General features: G+C 39.0%; 3 protein-coding genes across 3 annotated transcripts in view; 2 read left to right on the top strand and 1 right to left on the bottom strand.

The window, feature by feature from the left end:
- Positions 1 to 27391, top strand: part of LOC116179410 (probable leucine-rich repeat receptor-like protein kinase At2g33170) — a 320289-nt gene that overhangs the window by 286168 nt on the left and 6730 nt on the right. The gene's annotated exons all lie outside the window — the stretch shown is intronic.
- Positions 8303 to 15268, bottom strand: LOC116178470 (SWI/SNF-related matrix-associated actin-dependent regulator of chromatin subfamily A-like protein 1). Its single transcript, XM_031497973.1, has 6 exons — positions 14825 to 15268; positions 14564 to 14780; positions 14383 to 14517; positions 9222 to 9899; positions 8889 to 9171; positions 8303 to 8837 (listed from the first exon to the last, which is right to left on the bottom strand). The coding sequence occupies exons 1-6, from the start codon at positions 15183 to 15185 to the stop codon at positions 8364 to 8366; spliced, it is 2148 nt and encodes a 715-aa protein (XP_031353833.1). The 5' UTR covers positions 15186 to 15268; the 3' UTR covers positions 8303 to 8363.
- On the top strand, positions 16099 to 17819 carry LOC116178477. Its single transcript, XM_031497982.1, has 2 exons — positions 16099 to 17083; positions 17137 to 17819. The coding sequence occupies exons 1-2, from the start codon at positions 16969 to 16971 to the stop codon at positions 17802 to 17804; spliced, it is 783 nt and encodes a 260-aa protein (XP_031353842.1). The 5' UTR covers positions 16099 to 16968; the 3' UTR covers positions 17805 to 17819.

Raw genomic sequence — 27391 nt, 5'->3', positions numbered from 1 at the left:
ATTAAACAAACTTGTCACACTTTCAGTGTTTTATTTTTCGTTCCTTCCCTACTGTGCTTCAGGTCAAAGCGTTGTTTACAACTAACGTAAGGGGGCCCTGCCTTAGATGTTTTATCACGTGCCACTTCAAATTTAAGCGGGATCTTCTTTAGATTTGGCGGGAATAGTCATTCGGGTGGGCATTTTTAAACGTTGCCGGGTTGACTTTATTTCCGTGTTCTTGTAGTGTGAAGTTAGCGTAGAACCTGGGGGTTAAGTACACTACAGATGTGAGCGACTTCCGGGATAGGATCGTGCCAATGATGAACGAAAAGTATTTTCGTTCAACATGGGCACGATCCTATTCCGGAAGTCGCTCGCATCTTAAAAAAACATAGATTGTAAGTTGACACAAGGTGTGCTGTGACCTGCGAGTTATATAGCACATAAAAAAATGTGCGCATGCGCAGACTGCGCAATGCCAACTTTCTTATTTATGGAAATATTTCTTTGAAGTTTTAACCATAAATACTTCTAGTAAAGAAAAGCATTGCGCACACATAGCTATGGCCTTTTGGGAAGTGCTGATATTGATCATTGGAATGGAAAATGCGCTAAAGAAAACTTTATTACTTACCTACTTGTTTTCGTTTTAATTAAATTACCGGAAGCTTCGCGCGAGTTGGTTGCATGAGACCGAATTTTTCTTGGATCGGCTCACCTCGGACGGATACACCATATTTTGCTCGTTTTAAGGTTAAAAGTTCCTTACTCTACTTGATTTCAATGCCCGACCTTTTCTCTTAACAGAATTCACCTATTTTGAAAGACTCAATGCGATTTTTATGCAATTTAGGCCAGAAAAAAGGTCACTTAAAGACCTCAAATCCCTCTCAAACATTTGTTCTCATTAATTTTTATTTTGGTTTTCATAAGACATACCCTCGGCTCCGGGAGATTCGCCGCCTCGCCTCGCTCTGACAGACCTTGTCATTCATTACATCACATTTTTGGAAATGGAGTATTTTAAAATGGTATCTTTAGGACTGTAAATCGCACTTGAAACTAAAGCCCTAACCCGCAATCGTCGATATGAGGTAGTTCGATCTTTCAATTGTTTCTAACCTAAAAACGATTTCTGACGGTAACGCTATCCCAACCGAATAAACGTCAAAATATGAAAAAAGTGCCATCTAATGGCAACTGAGAGGCCAGGAGGCGGGGCGACCCGGTGCTTCGGAGGGGCTGCAGTCTCGGTACCCTGTGCGTTCGTGGCGTCGTGGCGATGCTCTTAAATCGTCGGAAAATCCATTTAACCTACGAAAAGCGCACTTGTTATCGAAAAATTCGTAACGCACCCCGTTTCGCGTCACCTAATTCATATGCATGGCCGCGTTCCTATACCTATAGGGCGATGCGCGAAAATCACGGAGGCGGCCGAAGCAAAGGGCGGCTAGAGGTTATAAGAGAAGAAGCGCTCCTTAAAGGCTTTATTATTATACAATTATACCATTGATTATACACAGTGACTAATAATGATGGAACCAAACCGCTGGTGTGAAAACGGGTGGAGATATCGGTTTGAAAGTTTTATGACTAAAATATAATATGTGTTTGTGCATATTGTAGCATGAAAAGGAAATTTTTGTCCCGTATGGTTTTTTTGACACGGTTGCCATTTTCTTTTTTTTAAATGGCAACATAGATCTTGCAACACATCGTTGGAAAGCTTATATTAAGGAGGATGTACCTAATACAATTTTTAATAAACTAAAATTGATAAAAATGTAATGAACTCAAAAAAAGTTATTTTTGTTGTATTATTCACAATTTCGCTCTAATAAATTAGTTAGTTTTGCGTAACCGTATTTTTCCTATTGCATATTCGGAATGACGGTAAAATAAGTTTTCCAACGATGTGTTGCAAGACCTATGTTGCCATTAAAAGAAAACAAAATGGCGGCCGTGTGTCAAAAAACCATACCTACGGGACAAAAATTTTCTTTTCATGCCAAGATACTTCGTACGTTCGTTTTTTTTTCTTTGTCAAAATTCGGAGGATAATGGTCCTTTTAAAGATTGAAAGTCATAAAAAATTATTTGCAATCGTCAATGACACAATAACGTTAACGTTAACAAATCTTGCATTATAGCAATAGAACAAAATTTAGTGAACAATATTAGTTTAAAAGAAGTGGTTCAAGTTAGTGTTAAAGCAAGCAAAGCGAAATTTTAGTTTTGTGCTTTTTCTGTTTTTGCATATTATACTTAATATCTACATAGGTACCCTTTTTGTGAATGAAATGTTTATTCATTGTTAGTGCATTACTTTTTAAATTATAGCATAAAATAAAGCATTATTAGTAGTTAACTTGATTATTCTATAAAGTTGGAAAAAGGGGCGGCAATTTCATTTTGTCACGCAGGCGGCCAAGTGTCTAGGAACGGCCATGTTCATATGCACCACGGACCGAATGAATCACGCGCGACGTTAAGTTTTTGGGTCGTATCTTCCCTCGCGTCCTCTCCCTACCTCCTGAGGGGGCCAACTTAAGAAAACTCAAGAAGTGCGCACTCATAACAACTACCTATTCCGGGAGTACGGGCCTCGTAGCCCGTAGGTCCAATATCTTTTTCTGCAGGTTCGGAAAAGTCTTGGGCGCGGGAGGGTGAGGGGGAACCGCTCAGCCGATGTTCTTTTTGACATATTTTCGCGTCTACGTTAAAAGCTGAAGGCACGTTTTCAAGTAATTCGTGAAAAAGTGCTTCAGAAACGTTCACCGCGCCTCCTTATTCCCTCCCCCCGTCTCTCACACAGAGCCGTCCTTAGCAAATGCGAGGCCTGGAGCGAAATATTTTTGCGGGGCCTTTTTTAACAATCACTGCCGAGGGGGGTATAGAATGCCCCTTGGGGAGGGGGGCCCGGGAGTCCTCCTCCGGAAATTTTTGCAAAATTATACATGCAAAGTCTTCATTTTAAGCACTTTGAATGACTTGTCACGAAGCGGTAGGGAGAAGAGGATGCAAGAATGACCCTCTCACCGGCCAGTGCGAAGCTGGCACTCCGTCACTCGTCACCCCTCCACCTCTATCAAGCGAAGTTTTGCATTTGCATTCTTTTCTTCGCAACTAATGACTATCTCGTACGAATGAGGTTCGCAGGTTTTTTCATTAATTAATAATTATCTTTGCTTTGTAGCTCAGTGCTAGAGCGTTGTGCTACAAAACCGGAGGTCGGGTGTTCGAACCTGGGTTAAGGTAGGAATTTTTCATCTGTGGCAGAAATGGGAATTTCCTTAGATCAGTTTCGAGCATCCTGCCAGCTACTCCGAATTAGGTTTTCCTGCAGTTTTCCTAATTCGTAAGGTAAATACCGGAGTAGTATAGAACAACTAAAACCCTCTGCAGGGGCACCTCTAAAAAAGCATTATGCGGGTAACTTTGTAATTGTAGTGGGAGCGGCTCGTGATAAATATTGGTATTATTCGGCATTTCGTATTAAAATTGTGCCACTTTGAACACATGTTCTCTAGACCTATTGGAGTGCTTTGAGTCGCAGAGCCGGAAGTTCCGTCCCTTAGGATTGAAAATGGTGCCAATTTTTAAAATTTCAGGAAATATATGTTTTAAGAGCGATTTTTACGTTTGGGGTGACGTTTACGAGGTTTCCGACGGTGAATATGACAAAAATAATATCCAAAGATAATTTCTGTGTGGGAAGCCAATTGTATGATATCTTTAACGTCCGACAAGATTCAAAGGTTTTGACCGATTTTCGTAGTTGAGGTGGCGTTTCTGAGATTCTTTGGGTGAAGATTACCAAAAAATACGCATTAAAGGCATTTTTTATGAATTTTTATGTATTTTGAATAAACAGATCGAGGTTAACTAAGTGCAAAACTGAAACTTATTAATTGAATCCTGTTTTTAACTAAAACTTGTTGATTATTGAAACGTATTTACAAGTAAAAAGTCATCAGTCATCAAAGGGAAATGCCTCATCATCGCTCAGATCTCCTGTTGCAGTCGAGCTATAAAAAATATTTAGTTAAAATCATTAAAAATATAACGCTGACAGTCACGTTTATAATAAGCATGTACCTACTCGGCTGCGATTTTTGCAGTGTTCTTGGCAGTTAGAACTCTGTAGGGTGCAGGGAAGGCTGTTTCGTAAGCATGAGCACCTCATGGTCTCACAAGTTGACTTGCAGCCGCATTTTCCTACGATTGAGAACGCTTTCCCTTTTGATGGGATACAAGTTACGCAGTCTTTAGATACTGACGTTCTGATGGTCATATATATTTTGTTTTTTTTCTGAAAGAACTCGGACTGAAAGAAGGATATCTGTCAGGTGTTTGGGCTTACTTGGGTTTACTTGAACTCTCCAATTCACAAAGAGGAATAACAGAAAAAAACAATTAAAACTTTGGAAGAATTTACTACCGTTCTCTATGACCCCGAAGCTCCGGAGAAATTCACTACTAATGTGGGAAAATATTTATTTTGTACCAAAAATAAATTACTGCAGTTCCTGTCCCCAATCAAGCAGGTCATGTGTTGTGGGGGCACTGCTTCTATCCTACTGAATGCCCTCCACATCCGTCAACGTGGGGAGGGACACGAGGCAAAGTGGGCTGGGAACCAAACTGGACCAAATAGGTGTAAATATGAAAGCAGCTCACAATCCTAGGGAAATGCGACTGCAAGGGAACTTGTGAGACCATAAGGTGTTCATGCTTGCGAAACAGCCTTCCCTGCACCCTACAGTGTTCTAACTGTCAAGAACACTGTAAAAATCGGAGCCGAGTATATATGTACATGCTTATTTTATAAACGTGACTGTCAGAGTTTTATTTTTAATGATCTTAACTACATATTTTTTTATATCTCGACTGCAACAGGAGATCTGAGCGATGATGAGGCATTCCCCTTTGATGACTTATGACTTTTTACTTGTAAATACGTTTCAATAATCAACAATTTTTAGTTAAAAACCGAATTCAATGAATAAGTTTCACCTTTGCACTTAGTTTACCTCGACCTGTTTATTCAAAATACTTAAAAATTCATAAAAAATAGCTATTTGTGTATTAAGAGCGCAAAATGATATATTGTCGATTGAAAGAGACATTTGCCGCGCTAATCTCTTGAAATCTACAATCAATTTGCGCTCGAATTACACACAAGATTTTTCTACAATCGAGCAGTTCACATATTTCCAAAAATTTAAATTTTTCACTCAAATATAGATTATTATTTTAATCTTATGCCCAAATGAAAGATGTCATTTACTCGTTGTCATTGGATACTCTGAGCAATGCATATTTGATTTATAGCAAAGAGTACCCATAATTTACTCTTTGTTTATAGTTTATAATTTGGAGAGCGAGCGTTTTTTTTATTTTGTCGCTTATAAGCGACAAATTGACATTCCTCGAAAAATATGACGTTTGCGTTGTCAAATAGGAGCGCAAATGCCTACTTTGGATATCGATTGTAGAAACAGGTCTTTAATGGGTCTTTTTTGGTCATCTTCACCCAAAAGAATCTCAAAAACGCTACCTTAACCAGGAAAATCGGTCAAACTTTCCAAGAAACTTTCGAATCCTGTCGGACGTTAAAGCTATCATCATTGTTTAAATACAATGCTATCATACAATCATGCTATGCTTCCCACACAGAAATTAGTTTCGGATATTGTTTTTGTCGTTTTCACCCTTGGAAACCTCGTAAACGTCACCCTAAACGTAAAAATCGCTCTAAAAACAGATATTTCCTGAAATTCGCCTCAATTTTGAAAATTGGCGCCATTTTCAATCCTAAGGGACGGAACTTCCGGCTCTGCGACTCAAATCACTCCAATAGGTCTAGGGAACATGTGTTCCAAGTGGCACAATTTTAATACGAAATGCCGTTTGTTTTCACGGGCCGCTCCCACTAATTGGGCGTAAGCCTGTTGAGGGCCTAGAACAAGAGGGACAATAAACAAACATATTGCGCCGGTATTCAGACCGATATTTTATATATTTATACATTAAAATATTATTATATTATTTTCATTCAACCAAAACTTTTATATATTTTTTGGCGAGAGTAAGCTGGCCTGGAGCGACCGCTCCACTCGCTTCACCCTAAGGACGGCTCTGCTCTCACACCTCATCGTTTCCCCACGATCGAACTTCGACCCGGGGCATCGAAAGCTCCCTCGAACTACGAAGCCAACGCAAAAACTCGCAACTCCCTGATCTCCCGCTACGGCTTCCTAACTTTCCCTCTACGCCGCGGATGGTCGGCACTCGGCGCGTGTGAAGAGTCTCGATGTCCTCCGTCCGTTTCGCCACCATCGCCTTTGTATTTTTTCTTGAATTTTTCCAATAATGTATTTTAATAGTGCTATTCGGGGCACAGACATTTGTTTAACAAATCAAAGAGCATGCTTAGTCCAGCCATTCTTGAGTTGCTAATGGTGTAGTAACTAACCTTATAATAGGTACGACGTACTTTGCTTTATATTGCAACTTGAATTTAATACGTGGTTTATTCAAATGTTTATTTATATAATAGTACATTATATATCAAGGTAGAGAAGTCAACTATTATTGCCTGAGCACCAAGATTACATCTCGAGGCGCTTGCGCCGAGGGGTGTAAGGTGCGAAGGCAATAATAGACTTCTCTACCGTGGTATATATACTCTTTTTTTCACTACTAGCACTTGAAATCCTCTAAATTAACATATTATATTGATAAGAGAGTTAACGGTTGGACAGAATTGTTTGTTTCTTAATTTAACATGTTAATCAAGTACGTGGAAGTACAAGTCAAACAGGCCGTATTTTGTTCTGTCATTGAGATATTTTCAAAGAGTAATTTCGTTCGAATTTTTTCAAAATGTGATAATTTTAGGTATGTATTTTCTCTGGAAATTGCGAATGGTGGCAATTATTCGTTTTAGAGAACTTGTCTAAACGTTCATTGAGCGAAATTTCGGGTTGTGTTTTCTAAAAGTGACAGCGTGACAGTTCTCATCATTGACTACTAGTTAATAATAAAAAATTATTAACCACTTTGAACAAATGCCGAGAAAGCCTACTTTACAAGTGGAAAAAAGGTTAATAATCATGTCATCAGACGCTAGTAGTGAAAAAAATTAATTATTAGTGTTTACAGGAACTAATACTATACAACGGTCCTTAAATAAATTGACAGTTCAATTAAGAGTAAGCAGTAACATTTATAACACAAGGGCCAATTTCATTATTTATCACTTCGACATCGACATTAAGACTGAAACTAAACACAATTCAATTTGCTTATCTAGGAAACAAAAAGTTCCAGAAAGCCCTCGGACGTCCGTTATATCATCTTTCATAGAAAGAACAAGTTCATCCACTTTTATCGACTTGATAGGTTTGCTACACTGCACACCTCTGAAACACCCGACAACGGTTGTGTCTGAGATACAGTTTTAGGTGAAACTCGATGGCCTTTTCCCTTTGAGCGTCTTCGAAGAAGCAATTAACTTGATTGTATATACAACTTACGGCAATGCCCACAAAATTTTGAGATGGTTGGAAGTTGATGCAGGTAATCTTTCTTTATATTTTATTTGTGTTTTGTAGAGATCTTATTGCTTTGTTTAAATAATTTTGAACCTTTGTTTACGAAATTGACATTATTTAACCTCAATGCCGTATAACGTGTAGGTATAGAAAATACCACATTTGGAACCGTTAGCATTTTTGGTGTAAATGTTTTATTCAATTTATGAATTACATTTCGATTACATGGTCCCGGACGAAATTTAATTTATGTATTTAATCATCCATTTAAATTTCTGGAAATCAAATTGTTTGACTAGCAGTTTTCACCATAAAGAAACAATCCCAGGGATGGGAATACTGTAAACAAAATAATTGCGGCTATAGTTGATCTCGAATCTCAATTACGTTGGTATTTCCCGAACGAGGGACCACTTCTCAGTCCCAGGGGTGGGACCTTGCTAACAAAAAAACTTTGGTTTTGAATCTATGCGCGTAATGAATTGAGATTTCGGTGGTTGAACGTTAAATTTGCCCTCCAAGACCATGTAGTTTTCCTCGTTTTTTTTCACAAAAAGGGTTTTATTGCACCAAAGATGAGTCCTCTATTCTAGAACTACCTTGTTTTGTTACCTGCTTGTAACCTAACCAGTCCTTTGTTTTGCAACTTGCTTGTAACCTAGTTTTGCAATCACGTTTTTTGTATCTATGTAATTTACCAATTTCATCTAGAAAAGCAAGAACTAGTCACATCTAAAATAAAAGGACATTTTAAATAAAAGTCAATTTGCATGCAATTCTTTTAACAAAAAATATAAACGATTTAATTATAAATATCCTACACTAAATATTTAGTTCGACATTACACAATATATCGTCCAAGCCATCATCCAAAAAACTCACTTGGGGCGAACTGTTACCGCTGGTAATATCGTGATTTCCTAAAATTTCCTCAAAACCATCATTAAATATGTCACTATTATTGTCTTCCGGTTTGTCACAAATCTCACTGTGCGTTACAAATTTATCGAAATCGTCGTCTGATTCAAATCCATTTTCTTTTTTATCAGACGGCGGAAAATAGGAGGTAATTTTTGGGGATTCAGGAACGGACTTCTTGGCGGATAAATCTTGGTTTGTTATCTGCAAGTCATCAAACGAATCTTTACAGAGGCCCGCCTCCTTCAGTATCTTTTGTTTGCTTTGCAGTATAGGCCAAATTGAGTCGTCGGCTGTACCAGGCGCCAAAAGGTATCGGATAACAACTTCTCCATCTTGACCGATTCGATGGGCTCGACTTTCCGCTTGACTTAAAATCTGCAATTTCAACAAATTTACCTAAAACTGTACTCTATGCGAAACTCTTACGCTGGGATTCCAGTGAAGTTCCGCGAAGATAACTAACTTGGCCGCAGTCAGAGTAATCCCCGCGTTCGCTGCTGTGATCGAAAGTATGGCGCACACGTAATCGTCGTTGTACTGAAACTTGTCAACAAGATACTTCCGTTGAATTGATGTAGTCTTGCCGTCAATTCGAATGTACTTTTTTTTCTTTGAGCATACGATCTGCTCGACGGCGTCCAACATTCTTTGGTGGTGCCCGAACACAATAAACTTTTTCTCGATCTCTAACGCTTGCAAAACAAACGAGCTGCAAAATGAAAATTAAACTACAGGACGCGCAAAGTGAAAATACTCAACCAAACTGACGGTATTTTGATCTTTGAGGTTTCTGCGAAGAACGTTAAAAGCGCCGCGTGCTTATCACAAGGCGCCTTTTTGCTGTTGTACAGGAGAGCCAGTGACTTTAAAGAGTTCCGATCTTCTTCCGACAGCTGATTCAGCTTCACATCCAAATTGACAATCTCCTGCTGCTTATTTGGCAAACATTTCAAGATGTCATTCTTGGTTCTGCGAATCATAAACTTCTTCGCTAGGATAACTTCTAGCTCGGCCAAGTTGGATTTGCCAGTCGAATCCCAACCGAAGTTCGTGCTTTTGCCATCACAGTATCGTTTGCTGAACTCGAAGAAGTTGCCGAAGAACTTTTCGTCCAACAGCGCCAACTGCGTGTAGAGTTCGCTAGGTCGCGAGAGAGCCGGCGTACCGCTTAGTAAAATGACCCGCGTCGCAATTTTCGCCAAGGTTGTCGCGACCTTTGTACATTTGGTTTTGAAGTTTTTTAACATGTGAGACTCGTCCATTATGATCACTTTGAATTGGCGCTCTAACAGTTTGTCTATGGCACGCGACATTAAGTCGTAGCTTAGGATTAAAATCGTCGAGTCGCCGATGTAGTCCTTTGCCGAAACCATGTATTGGGTCTGCATTATGGAAACACTGGGTAGGTATTTGTGGATCGTTGCTTCCCATTCGTTTCTTAAATAAAACAAGTTGTAAATCAGCATATTCCTGATTAAAGCGCATTTTTGGTAATACAGGTTAGTATTTTATTAGCGAAGTTTAAAATTATCGATCTCACGAGTAATTTTGGCTACGTTAAATAATTAATTTCGTTTAATTTCAATTGCGGATACGTCTTTATTTTGTAAAACAAATCACAAAGTAAATAATTAAGTTTTTATACTGGTAGCGCTATCTAACGGTAAAATTATAGCACCTTCGAAAACCATACGAAATTATTTTCTTAAATTATCGATCTCACAAGTAATCTAACTCAAAATAGACTAGAGCCTGCACATCTACACTATAGCAGAAAGCTTTTAGTGAAAATTTGAAATCTCTAACTATTGTAGTTGCTGAGATCTCACCCGGACAGCCGGCCAGTCAGCCATAACGAATATAATAGCGTATTTTTTCAAAAATGCGATAAAAACCTTGTTACACTGTGCACCTTCAATAAATCGAACGTCTTTTGACACAAAATCTGTCATCATCAGTAAAGAAACTGTGTTGTCAAAACGCTAGGTTTTATCGTTGTTTTTGTTCCAGCTTTTCTCTATAAAATGGATTACTCAAAACAGTCAAAAGTACTAGCTTCAGTAGAAATCACAGTTCATGTTTTTCAACGGCAATCTGACAATGTTATTAATTTCTTTAAACTGTTGTGCCCCAAAATAGAATTCTTACCTTTAGTTATTCCTTTAAAGAAATTATCCTTAGCAGGCCCTGTATATAACTATTTCGCGTGTCGCTGTATATATTCCTACCTGTTATTGTGACGCATGAGCCGTCGAAGAATTAGCATGAATTCAAATGCGCACAAGTCGAACAACATCCGAGGAGAAGATCGTCAACAATGAACGTGGTTGTTAAAAAGCACCATGTCATTTCATCGAATTTAATTTAATTTGCGACGCAAAATTTCGTTGTTGTCGCTGACAAGCATTGCCCAGCCTTTGCCGTTTAAAACCAACACTCGCGCTGTCGCTAAAAGCAAAGAGTAACCCTCTTTGCTAAAATCAACCAACGCTTCCCTGTCGCCATCTGTGATCGCCTTCGTGTAATATTACTTACTTCCAAACAACAAATAATTCCTTCTCGCCCATATTCCTTTCGTAATTGTCTCTATTTATAGTACGTGTGCGCTCCATATCCACGCCGAACAAAATTAGAATCAATTTCCTTTATTTATATTTTTAATCAATAAACACGTTAATCAGTAGCGTCGATTCTTCTTCGTTCTTTCATCGTCCCTTTTATACAAAAGCATAGCAAGCAATTACATTCATACAGTTTCGTTTTACCGGCAACAAACACAATTATTTTTCTGTTTTCCATTAAAGATAAAGATTGTTGCTGGTATTTCTGCATGTGGTTTTTTTGTTCTTTATTAAAACAGGTTTTTGGGTTATTTCCGCCCATCCGGGACTTATGGCGCACTCTGTTGATTTCGCTAGTAATGTAATACGTACAGTTTGTTTTTAAAACTCGTTAATTTCTGCTGAAGAGTAAGCAATGTAATGTGAAACGTTGCATACAACAGATGATTCCATTCTAGATGTTGTGACATGCAGTTTCTTAATTTCTAAATATCTAAATAAACGAGAATCCAAATTCCGCCCGTGTGGTGCAATGGTGTTGAAGCTCGACTGCGGGACCAACGGTCTCTGGTTCGATTCCAGGATATGTTTGGATTTTTTTTAAGACTTGGCTGATATCTTATACCCACTTAAAAATACAGGCCAAAAATAAAAAAAAATAAGCAAAACAGTAAGCAACTACCCGCATACTGTCAGTATGAATTTCAGCAAAAACACGCAAACAACTTTGAAACCGCCTTTCCGGGATTAGGATCACACGCACAGTGGGAGTTATGAGGATTAAATTCCTGAGCGACCGTTTAAATTAAGACTTTTTAGTCGTTTTTTGCGTAAAACTCGGCTCAAAATGCTACATCACTCTCATATTCAATGAACTCAAGACATGTATAATGAATTTGATTCACGCAAGCGCGACTGAAATGAAACACTCAGATTTCATACCAAAATTTATGAACACACCGTACATAGGTGACTGCTACCAGCTTTACTAAACACTCGGTATCTGGATGCGATTAAAGTTGGAAGCGAGCGACTATTGCTCCGAACATATTAATTTCTGTTTTAGGAGTTAGAAATAGAAGGTAGTAACCCCTAAGATCTGACGATAATGTGTAAATTTTCAATTTCTAAATACAGTTTCTAGGTATTTACTGTGTGTTTTAATAGGATTAAATTGTCAATAGCTTCCGGGTTTTTTTTACTTAAGAACAATATGACATATGAAAACTTTTCTGCGCATTGAAGCAAATTTTCATGTGGCGGCCATATTCTCGGTGTTCAAAACTGTGTTTACTTTTTGTTTACTTCATCAGCTGTTTTTCTTTACCAGTGACGTACCTCTATTGTACTTATTTTTCAATATCGGACTAAGGTCGCAGGGCGTTTGAGGTGCTTCAAGTTTCATCGACGGAATTGAATAGTCGTGAAAAGTTGAGGTGACAATGATATGCTCAAAATTTGATCTGTTCATTCCTTCACCAAATCCTTAAAAAATGCATGACGATGACGATTTTGTCGTTTTGAGTTAAATAGGGCACAGAAACGTCCGTTAGGGGTCTTAAACTTTCTAAAATTTCGATCCGCACGTTTATTTTCCTTAATTTCCTTAAAATGAGAATCCTTCAATGTGAATATTATGCCTCTCTAAGTGTTGCTTATGGCGATCAGCCCAATTACACTGTTCACAAATTAAATGTTTGAGAAGGTTGTGTGTGTTAATAAGTGACACTTTAAGCGAACGCATAATTGTAGCGTAATTACACTGATAGCAGTGATAGAAAGTGGAGTGTGTCAAAGAATGACGTATATATATCCTATTTTTTGTCGTGTAATTGCATGGTTCACAATTAAAACCTTTGGAAATGTCATGCGTTAGACCATGATTCTTTAACTTATCCTTATTGTTGGTTGTGTAATTGTACTGTTTACAATTAAAGACTTTGAAAATATTATTCGTTGGACGACAATTTCTTAAACTATCCCCCATAATTGCACTGATCACATTTAAAATTCTTGAAAGCAACGCGATAAAATGTGACCAATATTAATTACTTTTGGCCATTGTAAACAAACAAAATGGTGGTCTTATCCGTAGCCTACCGATAGAACTAGCCGTGACACTCATCCCCACTATTGCGTTGACGTCACAACTGACGGCGGCCGTCATATCGACTTTTAATGTAATTAATTCCAAGTAGTTTAATGTTGTACACTTAAATTAACTGTATTCGAACAGAATAAGTAAGAACATGCCAAATACGTGCTGCGTCCCTGGTTGCAAAAGCAATTATAGTTCAAGGGACAAGGTTCCTTACGGTTTTTCATTTTCCGAAAAATGAAGACGATCAAAAAAAGTTGTTAAGATGTATTCAAAGACGATACAATATTAACAGTTCCACGAGACCAGATTAAACTTGCCGTATCCCACCATTTTTGAAAATCAGCCATCATATATGAAAAGGATGTAAATGATGAGCAACGGGAAAATATAGACCTTTGCAACTACAAATGACCGAAAACCTGTAGTCTCTAGGTGGTCCAGGGGCCGAGATCTCGATGGAACAGACAGATAGGCAGACGACGCAAAATCGAGCACATAAGCGTCACCTCAACTTCGTTGTGTTACGCTAAAAAAGGCAGATGTGTGTACTAGAATGTTTAAATTTTATTTGTTTTCAGCTCGGTTTTCAGTGAGTATTTGTTGTTTATGTACGTATTTAATAAAATTTTTGCATAATAACACGTGTCTATAATTAGGAAACAACATATAACAATCCTGCGGCTCAAAATAAGTAATTACTAAATGTTTTCGCGTTAAATGAGTACGCGCGCGAATCTAATTGCATTTAAACACATGGTATCGCATTGCAGTGGCCCATCTCCAGTTGTGACGTCACTAAATCAATGTCACGGCTAGATCTATCGGTAGGCTACGTCTTATTCCACCAATAGTAATTGCAATGTGCTGCCACCAGAGGGCTCAGAATCGCAAATTATAAAGTGTTTAATTTCAACTATTAATTGCTTGTTTTTCACAACTTGTTTAAATATAGACGTTTCCATAATCATCAAGGCATCTCTATCTCTCTTTGTTACTCTGAGGTAATTCTCTACCTTGTAAGTACCATCATAGAGTAAACAACGTACCATGTAGAGGGTGTTCCATTAGAAAAAAGTGTGTTTTTGTCGATATTTTGAGAATGCGACTGTCAATTTTGTTTGTCTGTTTTCACCATTGTAATCAGCCTAAAAAGACACACTAGTTCTAATGTAGCCGACCTTGTATCTTTTATAATAATGAAGTTAGTAGTAGTGCCGACTTAAGTTTGAAGGCCCTGTATGTTCAGCTCCATACTTACTTCATTGATGACGTGGTAACAATCAGCAACGGCCAGTCAGTCTTGTAATAATTAGCTATGGCCAATGCCTGAAAAGTCTTTCCCAACCCCATTTCATCCGCAATATAACACCTTCCGTTCTTCTCTATGCCGAAACTAAAAGTGGACACTTAGAGAACACATCTGCAAATCCGAACCTTACCAAACTCCATCAATTTGATGAGGCATTAAGATGTTATGTAGCTCAGGGTCGATGTGAGACAGATCTACGTTGGAGAAGTCCGATTTTTCTTGTCTACAACACGCAAGTACATAGGCCGGCAGTTTGCCAATGACTACGTCTGGTTGTAAAGACGATACTTTTTGTTGAAATACGGGGTAGTCGTCCAGGTGAAAATTCCAGCACTTTGTTTTCGAATCTAAAATGTTTACTGAATAATGCTAACCATAAGCACAGCCTTACCGTAGAATCTTGACGAAATAGTTTTAAATGTGTCAATGCAAGGTGCACTGTAACTGCTGAGCTCAACAGTAAATCTCGTGTCGGAAATGAGCGAGCAGGTTCCGGTAACGACGTTTTTTGCACCGTAAAACTGCAGGACAGGTTTCGGTTTTCCATATGGTGTGTATTTGTTGGTGTAGGGAGTATAAGAGGATGGGCTTTTCGCAGTGTTGCTACGACATGTTTCTAAAGGTGTCCTTTTTGGAGGTGAATTAAGGTTAGTTTCCGCACTGCAGTGAGAAAAAGGAGACTTTGTCTTTTTTGATAATCTTTCCTGTGCCAGACGTCTTTTACGTTCAATTTCTTCTGGAGTACACTGCATGTTTTTTAAACGCAACTTGTGGCGCTAACCGTTTTGTTGATGCTTGACTTTGACATCACGTTTGAACTACTTCGATTTCAAAATAAAACTTTGCATCCACCAATCCAATGAACAATTGAACGACCAAAGTGTATTTAAACTACAATTTACATTCGCACTACCATTGATTATACAGTGTGTATAATAAAGGTCACTACACTTCGGTCATTATACAGAAATGACAATAAAATTGTTACTAGAACATTTAGAAGTAGATGAGCAAAGGGACTTCTGGATCAGGAAGTGACGTCAAACCAATCAGAATCGAGTATTGTGGTCACGTGGTCACGTGTGAGCCAATGAGAGCGCGTGAGTCGGCCATTTTGTGACGTCACATTTTGCGTGTTTTGCTTCCGGTGTTTCTGGATCAGGAAACGCGTCACACCAATCAGAATCGAGTATTTCGGTCGGCCATTTTGTTTACGTCACATTTTGGGTTGGATCAGGAAACGCGTCACACCAATCAGAATGCAGTATCGGTCATTTTGTTTACGTCACATTTTGGGTTGGATCAGGAAACGCGTCACACCAATCAGAATGCAGTATCGGCCATTTTGTTTACGTCATATCTAGGTTTCCCGCGTTTATTTCTGGACCAGGAAACGCATACTGCTGATTAGGATATCCTGTTTACAACACCGGATGCTGCTTCCTGTTGACGTGACCGGACGCTGCTTCCTGTTCCCGCCATTTACGTTTCCTGCTGATTAGAATTTACCGGATGCTGCTTCCTGTTGACGTGACCGGACGCTGCTTCCTGTTGACGTGAACGGATGTTAGTTTCCTGTTAACGACCGGACGCTGTTTCCTGCTGATTAGAATTTACCGGATGCTGCTTCCTGTTGACGTGACCGGACGCTGCTTCCTGTTCCCGCCATTTACGTTTCCTGCTGATTAGAATTTACCGGATGCTGCTTCCTGTTGACGTGACCGGACGCTGTTTCCTGCTGATTAGAATTTACCGGATGTAAGTTTCCTGTTAACATGAACGGATGCCCGTCGATACATGAATTACGAATCTACCGCTTTAGTCAACTGAGCTAAAAGGGGCGCGCGATTGCAGGGGCGTAGAGGGTGGCGTTAGATACTCACATATGAGCTGCAGCTAACCCTACCTGCTATAGGTATAGAGTAACAGCGTGCGAAATTTAGTTGTTATTATAATTAGAATGGGAAGCTGCAATCTCGCGATAGTGTTTATTTATAGCAGCTATGATAAGACGCTTAAAGGTGTAATAACCATTTTATTTTAATTAATATAATAAATATCTACATATACAAAATGCTAGAAATTATGAAGCTACAAAGTTTTTTGTGTGCGCTCCGCCATAATACAATCTCTACAATAAATCATTAACGGCGCTGGACCATCGATGTGGGTGCGCTGCCATGGTTGATTCCAGTGTTTTGTACATCGTATTCGATTCCGCAGCTCACAATCTCTTTGAAATACGGTTGGAATCTTGATCCATATTTTCAATAAGTCATTTACACTTAAACTTAACAATTCGCTCTTCGTCTCAATATAATTAGACTCCTTTTGAGCCTCTCGCCTAGCGATGTTGTAAAGTATTCGATCCATTATCGTTCGATATGAGGACCGAAATGAACATTAGCATCCCCGTTTTATACCTACACCTTTAAGATACACTGCGCATGATGGATTTCTTCAAATCCCCTCCAAAAGTACTTTCAAGAGCAGGTATAAGAGTAATAAGAAAGTAAAAAATCGATTTATATCGAGATGAGTGCACAAATACAGCAACAATCGCAAGATTCGTGGGGTAGCGAAGATGATGCAAAGTCATCGCTTTCGCTGGATAAATTATCGGTGAATGAATCCTCGAAAGAGGAGCAAGGTATGCATTGAATAACGCCGATTATTGTGGAAGCAAAAGATGTATGTTTATAGGAAAGGAAACCTTAATATCTTCGTGGTCGTTATTCTTAGACGGAGGCATTATTCTCGAAGTTGGCGTTACACTGGACGAGTACTTTTTCGATTCCATCGTGCAAATATCATGTCCTCCGCATTATGATGACCAGTATTTACAATTTGAGCGTTGCGAATGGAAAGAAATATTCAATTTTAAAACTGAACACTTAATTAAACATATGGTGCAGTGTACGCCTAAAAGAAGGAGCAAGCATGAAATTTTTACCGAGTCCAAAATAATAATACTTGAAGCGGAAGAAGAAGAAGACGGAGGATGTATTCGAATAAGCGAATCAGATAAATCTATAATATTTTCCAAGCAAGCAATCGATATGATATTTATCGCTTCCGAAGTAATTACTCAAAAATTGGATGTTGCCAACCACTATGCGATGTATTGTCTTTATGATGACTTTACGCGTGAGGTTGCAAAAATTCTACATACCGAAGGTGTTACTAGCGAAGAGAGCATGTTATCGAGAGGGAAATTGATATGCCAAAATCTCAAATTGTTAACATCGCTAAGCAGTTGGAAGGAAAAGTATGATAATTTGCAAGACTTGACTCTTCTAACAGAAATTGTAAACATTCACCCTCGAAAATTTATAAATACGGTTGTTAGTAAAATTAGCATGTTAAAATAAATAATTTTTTAACATAAAAATGCTTTTTATTTATTCATAGGTATGGATACACATCAACTTTTTATCCACCTAATGCCGCATATACAATTCAATATGTTTATCAAACTTTAAAAGTTTAGCTAATACATTATATAATTGCTCCAATACGCCTTTATTAGCACAATGAATATTGAATAAGGATAGATCAATGTCACCTGATTGAATTACACGACCTGTATATTCACTATATTTATGAAATTTATTTCCGGTGATAAAGTATAGGTATCCATCCATGTATTTGAATATAGAAGTTATCTTAGCCGGAATATCCGGAAAGGTTTCCGCATATATTAAGCGATTTTTAGGCCGATGACTACAATCATCCAAATCTAGCAGTTCATTTGCACCATGATAAATAAGCGTGCGTCCGGTATAGGTGTTAACTGCAGCATTCACTTTATGGCTGTTGGGAATTGTGAAGTGGCTATAAGGTTGAGGCCATCCTGGCAGCAGTTGCAGACTAGGGAATTGCACTATATATATGCGACCGCCACTAAAGAAGACAACATCACCGTTAGGCTTTTGATATACCGCTTCCAAACGTTTAAAAGATGCCGGAAGAAACGTTAACCACTCAAGCAGATTCTTGGCAGGTTCCACTTTGCTGCTGTTTAACGCCGATATCCAAACCCAATGTTCATAAAACATATAAAGTCGTTTGTTTAGAATCAAAAAGTGTTCGATTTGAATGGTACACAGGTCAGGTGGTTTAATGGTCTTGCGAGTAGTAGTCTTGGGAGTAGGTGTAGTTGTCTTAATACGCGTTGAAAGATGATAAGTTTTATTCTCTGGTGAAGGGGTACCAGCAGTATCACTAGGATATAGTGCTCGGATTCCAGCTATATCATCCTCATGTAGCGTGATCATATTTGAATTGTAATAAGGAAACATGAGTGCATTTTCATCGCTCGAATGGTGTAATCCGAGAGTATGACCTATTTCGTGTAAGACAACTTGGAAATAACTAGAATAACCGGGGGGAGGTGCATTTGCATCTGCTACATGCCAGCGTTCTTCCCAATCTATATGCATTTCAACAACATTCTGATCTCTGGAGGGAAAGTATGCATGGGCTAATACATTGCCCAATCCATCAAACTCGAATGCACATTGCGGATATGGTGGTGAAGCGAACTCATGCTTTCGGGTATGAAATGATATTAATATGTCTGGGTTCCTTGAGCTATATTTGAATTTCAAATTTGTGTGGTTCGCCCAAACTTGAAATGCTTTATCCGTCATCTGTAAAATGTGCAGGTCATGCATATTGGAAATATAGTAAATCAAAGTCTGTTTTGTCCATTTATACCGATGAGTCATATACGCTGCTGGGTCATCAATATTTCCGCATCTAGGTCGAGACATGAGTTGTAATGTTTCGGCATTTAATCTGCCATCACTAGGTAGTTTATAGAGTTCTTGAAATTTCTTTAAAGCGTTAACGGTGATATTTGTACGATTATCTTGAGTTGATTCACCTTCACCAGGCTCCTTTATATATCCATATTTGGTGAGATGACTATATGCCATATCGATTTCACGCTCACTGATTGTATCGCTCTCGTCGACATTATCCGCAGCAGCAGCAGCATTAGCACTAATACAGAAAAACCAGCTCAGTACGACAACTGCAGCTTGCATGATTGTAAAATCTATACTGATTCAAAAGTTTCTTTTGGAGGACTAATAAGGATGTGGTAGTGGGGGGATATATATTGAAATGAATTAAAAATTAGGCTATAAATACTTAATCTTCTGTCAACGACAGAATGGTGCAGACTGTAATCGATGTACAAGGATTTAAAACATCAAGAAACGTATTTATACCAAAAGAACTGGCAATTTATAATGGCAAGCAGGTTGCTCATTTTATGTTCAAGCCTCCATTTCCGTGGAATAGCTTATCTACCGATTTACAACGTCAAGCTACCTGGCTAATTCATAACCATCACGGAATTAAATGGGAGCACGGTCATACGCCATCCTACATGTTTCCAATTATACTTCGCCAGTTAATATCATCATCATCAGACCAAATATACGTTAAAGGAAAAGAAAAAGCCGATTTCATTCGAAAAACTCTATCGCAAAATGTCACCGAGGTGGAAGAAGAACCAGCTCTACCTAAATTAGAAGCATGTTGCTACTATCATGTGCGCTCACTTTGTTGTTGCGCTTTATCTAACGTTTATTATATTTATAATACTCATGTAATTTAGTAATTTTCCAAATAAAACAACCAAATTCAATCATTTTTACTATATTGCAATTGATACATCTTAATACGACTACATAATATGGGCTCCAAAACAGCTGCAATGCGTTCTATTTTACATTTGAAGCGGTACCTATCTAATGCGGCAGTTTCCCACGGACCCTTTCTTGCTTCTCTGTGAGCATAGGACCAAACTCGCAAGATATAAATTTTATTTTTTGATTCGTCAAAACTGACACTCTTCATTTATATAAAGTTTAATTACACTTTTACGTGACCTATAATTAAGTTTTGCGTACGATGCCAGTGAACGGTTCATACTCGATTAATGCATCATGTAAAATAACGCAGTAAGCGATAGTTTCATTTGCAAATGCAGATGATGCTTCAACTTCCAGCTTCAAATCGATCACCACGTTATGAACGCTCTCGTTTTGACGGGTGCAATTGATAATGAAGATAGGCTGCTTTTCGAACTCTTTGTAGCTAAGAAGGGAGCTCTCCTGCGACGAGTCGTAATATTGATTACGAAAGTTTAAATATTCTTCGTAAGCATCCACATACTTGTTATCGGTAAAAACCAGATTTTGCTGCTCATACGGATATCTTCGGTTGTTAATGTTTGCTTTTATATTGGAAATGCTTAAATGGTTAAACTCGCTCGCATCTGCTTCTTTGTTATTTCGCTTCCTAGTTTGGAACGCAATCAGTAGCCATTGAGGCCGTTGAAAACCGGTGCTGCTTTTTACCGACCAAACCAATGATCTGGTGCTGGGTAAGGTTGGGTATACGTAAAGGTCGCGCGCATGAAACGCCACTTGTATCGGCGAATTCTTGTTAATCCTCCCGTAGATCGATAACTTCATAGCATCGTTAGGAATTATGTACGGAACTTTCCATGTTACCTTCGTAAGATTAATCTTAACTTCAGTCTCGCCTTTATAGCAATCACTATCGTCCTTGGAACGAATTAATATCAGTTCTTGACGGATGTTGACTAGAGGCTTCCTGTATCCTTCGGCAAACCCGAGTACATGCTTTAGAGGTATGGAAGCGCAGAAAGCCGTCTTCGTGCTATTTAGTATCTGAGGAGACCCGGAAGGGCTCCAACCTGCATGCGATAAGCATCTGCTTTGATCTGATGTGTATGAGCAAAACCCCTTGATGGTGCTGTTTATTCCGGGTAATCGAACAGTTTCTATCACCTGATCACCCAAAATAAACCTAATTTCGTCGAAGAGAAAGAGCGGCGCGTTGTTGGTGAAATCGTAAGCTTTATTTGCGGTAGTCGGATTCAGCGTTCCTTCTAAATATATAACGCTATCGTAGGTGGCCGTGATGAGATCCGCTTTCTGTATGACGAGATTAATCTCATCGGAGTTACCATAAGCGTTTGTCGTATAAGGATGGTATGTTCTGCGATCGCATTCCACGATCATGTCTTCATACTTTACGCCCGTGAATAGGTTTTTTAATGCTTCTTCCATCTTTTCTTAGTACTGTATAGCCGAGATATTGCAAAAACTGTACGTCGTCTTCGGTTAATGCACCGTGAGCAATTGTTGCGTCGATGGCCGACGATGGATGACTAAATGAAGAACCTTGCTTACAGAAAATTTTAAGTCCCATATTTTTTCAGCTCCAATCGAATAGTCACTCTTTCTTCGCCGAAATCTACTAAATGACCGTCTTGATCGACTAACCTCAAGGTTATGTTATCTATTTGATGCGCGAGTACCGGTAAATATATAATCGTAGCCGGCTCCTTGATTAACTTATAGCCCGGCTCAACGTGTACGTCAAATTCAAAGATTGTATGAGATAGCGCACTGTTTCTGTATGCTCCACCCGTTAGATTACACTCGACGTGTATATTAGTAGCGTTGATTATTTGCACGTCCAGATCAGATTCATGGGTTCTACCTCCTTTATACAATTTAGGAGAGAAACCGAGCATGCGACCGATGGAGTTCGATTTCCTAAAGTCAATATCGTGTATGGTTTTCATTTCGCATTTTAGCGTATTATTATTAGGTCTCAACATAAAGTCCATCGAATTGGTTGGTTCGTTTATATGATGCTGTAGAATCCTGTTGATCTCTTCAATTTCATACGCGCCACTCGGAATGGTAATCTCTTTGAAGATGCTATCGGCCGCTGCATAGTAAAATTTGTTGTTTCCCTCAAATATATTGCGTATAGAATTACAGCCGTAAAAGCCAACCAACCCTAATCCATATTGATAATTGCGGTCTAGTTCGATCGGCGGAAAATATGAGGTGCTGAGGACGTTGCCGGCACCTGTTAAGGTGAACGTTTGAGACATGACTGATGAAGTAAACAAACTCTAGGTTCAATTATTATTTATTATACAGAAAATTTAAACATAAATGTCCACATATCAGCGTATTATAATTTTGCTCCCTAGTATAATTGTATATGATGTTGCATCCGGATAAATATTTAACTATTTCTATTGGTGGCGTCAAGTCGCCGAAGCTATCATAGTAAACTGCCTTCATGCCGCGTTTCTTGAAAGCAACCCAATGCGTACCTCTTCCTTTAGCATCATCCAGGTTTACGATAGCGCACTCGTTTAAATGGGGTTTTCGCGGTAATTTATCACGCATAAACACTCCTCTGAAGAAGGGTACGTCTTTCGCATACTTTACAAGATCCGAGTCCGTTAATGCTTTTCGCGGCAAATTTAAAAGTTTTTTGCCGGATATGGTTTTAAATATAAGGCGTATCCAGTCTTACGCGGTTGAAGATACAGCGAACTGCCTTGTTTACCCAACGAGGCGGCCTCCATTGCCATGTTATGCCGTTTATTTTCCTCCAGCTGCTTCTTCGCGGCCGACGCATCGTTAATTGCTTTAGCTATACCGCTAGCTCCACCGGCCATTGCGCCCGCAGCTGAAAGACCGGCAAAGAGCGGTACTAGGAACGGAAGAAAACCTCCGACTTTAGGTATTGGTATCACTCGCGGCACTCTCACTCTTTGCTTACCGCCTGCAGCTTTAACCGCTTTCTTGGCGGCCAACAAACTTATTTTGATAAGTTTATTCAAGTTTGCCGATGATGATAGGCCTTTTATTGAATTTCGAATTGGCGTTAAAACTCCGCCTCTAAACGAACAAGTCTTCTTCTTTTTCCCGCGCTTTGCGATACGTCGTGTTACTCCCATGCCAAGCTTCCTTTTGGCCTTCATTGCTCCAGCTACGGCTAATGCTGCTGCTTTCTCTCCAAAACTAGCGTCCTTTGCCTTTACACGATCCCAAGCTCGAATTTGAAGTTCTTTATCGGCCCGATGACGATTCTCAACGTCTTTGAATTGATTGTATGCGATGTCGTGTTGCTTGCATGCAGCGTCCAACTGATTTATTCCTTGATCACCCCGAGCTAGACGCTGCTGTAGTTTGGTTCCCGGTCCGCAGTATTGATATCCGGGGATATGAAGTTCCACCGGCAATTTGTTTATCAAGGTGTTTATAAACCCCTTTCCTACTCGGCGATCGGCCATGAACTGATCAGTATAACTCAAACTATCGAGTAATAATGAAGTTTATGAAGCAACCTCAGCAATTGCATGTTGAGGATCATGATTTGTATACTGAATCGGAAGTGTCGGGGAAACACGGCTCATTATTTCCGGCTTCAATTAGAGCGGTCATCTGTGGACCATCGGGATCCGGAAAAACGAATGCGATGATAAGTTTATTAGAAGCAGCGAATGGTCTGAAGTTTGAAAATGTATATGTATACTCCAAGTCGTTAGAGCAGCCGAAGTATAAATATCTGGAACAAGTACTTAAACCCATTAAAGGCATTAAGTATAATGCTTATAGTGATAAGGATGACGTAATAACTCTAGAGGAGATTAGCAAAAATTCGATAATGATATTTGACGATGTTGCGTGTCTAAATCAAGATATAATTAGGGATTATTTCTGCAGAGGACGACATTCTGGTGTGGACTCGTTCTATCTTTGTCAGACATATTCCAAAATACCTAAGCAGCTAATACGCGATAATGTAAACGTTATTGTCCTATTTAAGCAAGACTATATAAATTTGAAACATGTATATGATGAGCATGTTGGTAGCGACATGACCTTTGAGCAGTTTAAATTAATGGGCTCAAAGTGTTGGATGCATAAGCACGATTTCATGTGTATTGTAAAGGACTTTGATTATGGCCGATATCGACGAGGTTTTGATTGTTATATCACACTTGGACAACTTTGAACTACTTTTGAACAACATCATTGAGCCGGTGTGGGTAGCTTTGAACCGATGTTGGACCGCCTCTGAACCGCTTATGAACCGCTTTAGAACTGCTTTGAACCGGTTTTGGACAGCTGTGAACCGATATTGGACCGCTATGAACCGCCTTTGGACCGCCTCTGAACCGCTTATGAACCGCTTTAGAACTGCTTTGAACCGGTTTTGGACAGCTGTGAACCGATATTGGACCGCTATGAACCGCCTTTGGACCGCCTCTGAACCGCTTATGAACCGCTTTCGAGCTGTTTTGAACCGGTTTTGGACAGCTTTGAACCGATGTTGGACCGCTATTGAACAGCTTTTGATTGCTACGAACCGTTTTTGCACCGATATGAACCGCCTTTGGACTGCTATTAGAAGCACTTTTCATCGATAATCAGTTTAGTTGATTGTATGCGGGCCGTTAAGATGAACGCGCAAGATCAGGCAATTAAAAGAAAATTAACTAAAACCCGTAGCGAAATAAAACGCAAGCTTGCGGCTCTTAAAAGAGGCGAAACCGAAACATTGCGATTAGTGGAAGAGACTTATAAGCCTATAGTTGACCCATTGAAGACGCTAGCTAAGCAGGAGTTGAAAAAACAAGCGTTAACGCCAAAAGTTGAAAATAAAATTGAATATGAATCAACTCCAATGCAAGAACAATTTGCAACGCCTAGACGCACCGAAAATACTGCAGTTCGTAAACGAATTAGTTTTCCGCCCGATATTAGCGAAATAGCGCTTGACGAAGAAGAAAACGATGAAGCGGAGGAAACTACTAGATCGATTAGCAACTTATCACAGCTACATGATGATCAGCAATTTTTAGACCAGTATCATCATTTACCTCGTCATTATATCGATCGGATGATTAAGGATGCGATGGGAGAGGTCGATCACGTTCACGGACTTCGATACGATTCCGAATTCAAAGAGTGGGCTATAGGAGATTCTATAGTGCAGTTTGAAGGACCCGATATAAACATAAAAAATACACTTTATACCGGCACTCCTGGGCTATATGAATTGCTCGTGCTCAAAAAGCCACATAATTACTCCTTCAAGGATAGTCAATCGTATAAAGATATTTTATTAGCTACTAACGCATACAAAAGGAACTACGACCCTAGACAACAAATCATGGGTACTAAGTCGCATAAATACGTTAAGATCGTGAAGCCGCTACTATCGGAACATTTTGGAGCAGGTGTGAAGGAGGTTAATAATAAACAGAAGGAGTACGTGTATTGGAATACTCCCTACGAACTAGTCGAGCGTCTCAGACTGTTACACGCATCGCAAGCAGCCGGTCATACCGGACACAACAACGAGATTTTAAGCATTGAAGAGGAGCTCCGAGAAGAAGGTATAATCGCTTAGTCCGAAAATGAGCGTTGACAAATTCGGAAGACATTCGTCCTCAAGATTATATAACGAACAGAATACCTTGCAATTTACCGCCGCTAATGATTATGATATGCAAAACAAGAGAATATGTAATGTTGCCGATCCTGCTAAGGGTAGCGATGTTGCTACAAAACAATATGTGGATAATAGTACTCGGAACGCCGCAAGCCAACAATATGATATGCGTGGTAATCGGCTAACCCATCTAGCTGATCCGGTGAACGATGGCGATGCCGTAACAAATGGATACCTACACATGTTTGTAAAATCGTTTAAGTCAATCACCGATGGTCATATGAATGTCATGCATGAAATGGAGCGAAACTTGGATGAAATTCGCGAAAAACTAGGGATGAGTCCGGTGACGGACTTTGCCGAATTGACTATGCGTGAATCTCCGCCATTTATCGGTAGTGATTTGGAAGATGACGAAGCTCGACGTCGTCGAGGAATTGCACAGATCGGCGAGAAAAAATTTTCCCCGAAAAAGAACGATAATCAAGCATCGTGATGACCTATGGCAAGCTGATTTGGCCGAATTCACCCGATATTCTAAAGATAATCGAGGTTATAAATATATATTAACCGTAATTGATTGCTACTCCAAATACCTATGGACGCGACCCCTAAAATCGAAGAGTGCTAGTGAAGTGAGCAAAAACATGACTGCTATTATATGCGAAGGAAGAGTGCCAGTCAATTTACAAACCGATCAAGGAAAAGAATTCTATAATAAGGATTTTGAAAAATTAATGCTGAAACATGCCATCAATCATTACTCTACGTATAGCGTAAAGAAAGCGACCATAGTTGAAAGAGTGATAAAAACTTTAAAAAATTCATTATATAAGCGGTTCAGTCTTCGCGGAAGATATAAATGGATTGATGTGCTAGCGGAAGTGACTTTAGGCTACAATAATACGAGACATTCGACTATTAAGATGAAGCCTAAAGATGTAGCCGCAAAGACATACTTACCAATGTTCCATAATATAAAGATAATGGGAGCAGCTAAATTCAAAATTGGTGACTTTGTACGAATATCCAAGTATAAATCGGTGTTTTCAAAAGGCTACACTCCGAACTTTTCTACCGAATTATTCAAGGTGGCTAAAGTAAAAGTTGGCAATCCCGTTACGTACTTATTGGAGGATTCATTTGGTAAACCAATAATGGGGCAATTCTACGCGGAAGAAATGCAGAAAACTGCTCATCCGGATATATTTCTTGTTGAGAAAGTGTTACGGCGTAAAGGAGACCTGCTCTACGTTCGATGGCTTGGCATGGATAAATCACATGACTCGTGGATTAAAAAATCAGATTTTGTATAACTTGTGTTTTATTATTATAAGTACACATGCTATTATATTTTACAATGAATAAATATGATTATGAACATACGCACTTGATTTCCTATCCTAATAAAGTAATTTACAAAGAATACATATGATTAATAGCTATTATACATTTAATTTCATGTCCTAATAAATACCTATAATTACAAACATACTCCCTAATTACTTATCCTAAGTCCATTTCAGCGGGAATACTATAATGTCCCCAAGGCAGCGTATCGATACCATTTGGCATCAAATACCTCTTATTATCGTTGTTACTAAGAGCAATTTTATGCTGCTCCATACTATATACATGATGA

This window comes from Photinus pyralis, unplaced genomic scaffold (genome assembly GCF_008802855.1).
Source record: "Photinus pyralis isolate 1611_PpyrPB1 unplaced genomic scaffold, Ppyr1.3 Ppyr1.4_LG8, whole genome shotgun sequence".
NCBI classification, from domain to species: Eukaryota; Metazoa; Arthropoda; class Insecta; order Coleoptera; family Lampyridae; genus Photinus; species Photinus pyralis.
The sequence above is the reverse complement of the archived record's forward strand: the minus strand, read 5'-3'. Positions and strand labels throughout refer to the sequence as shown.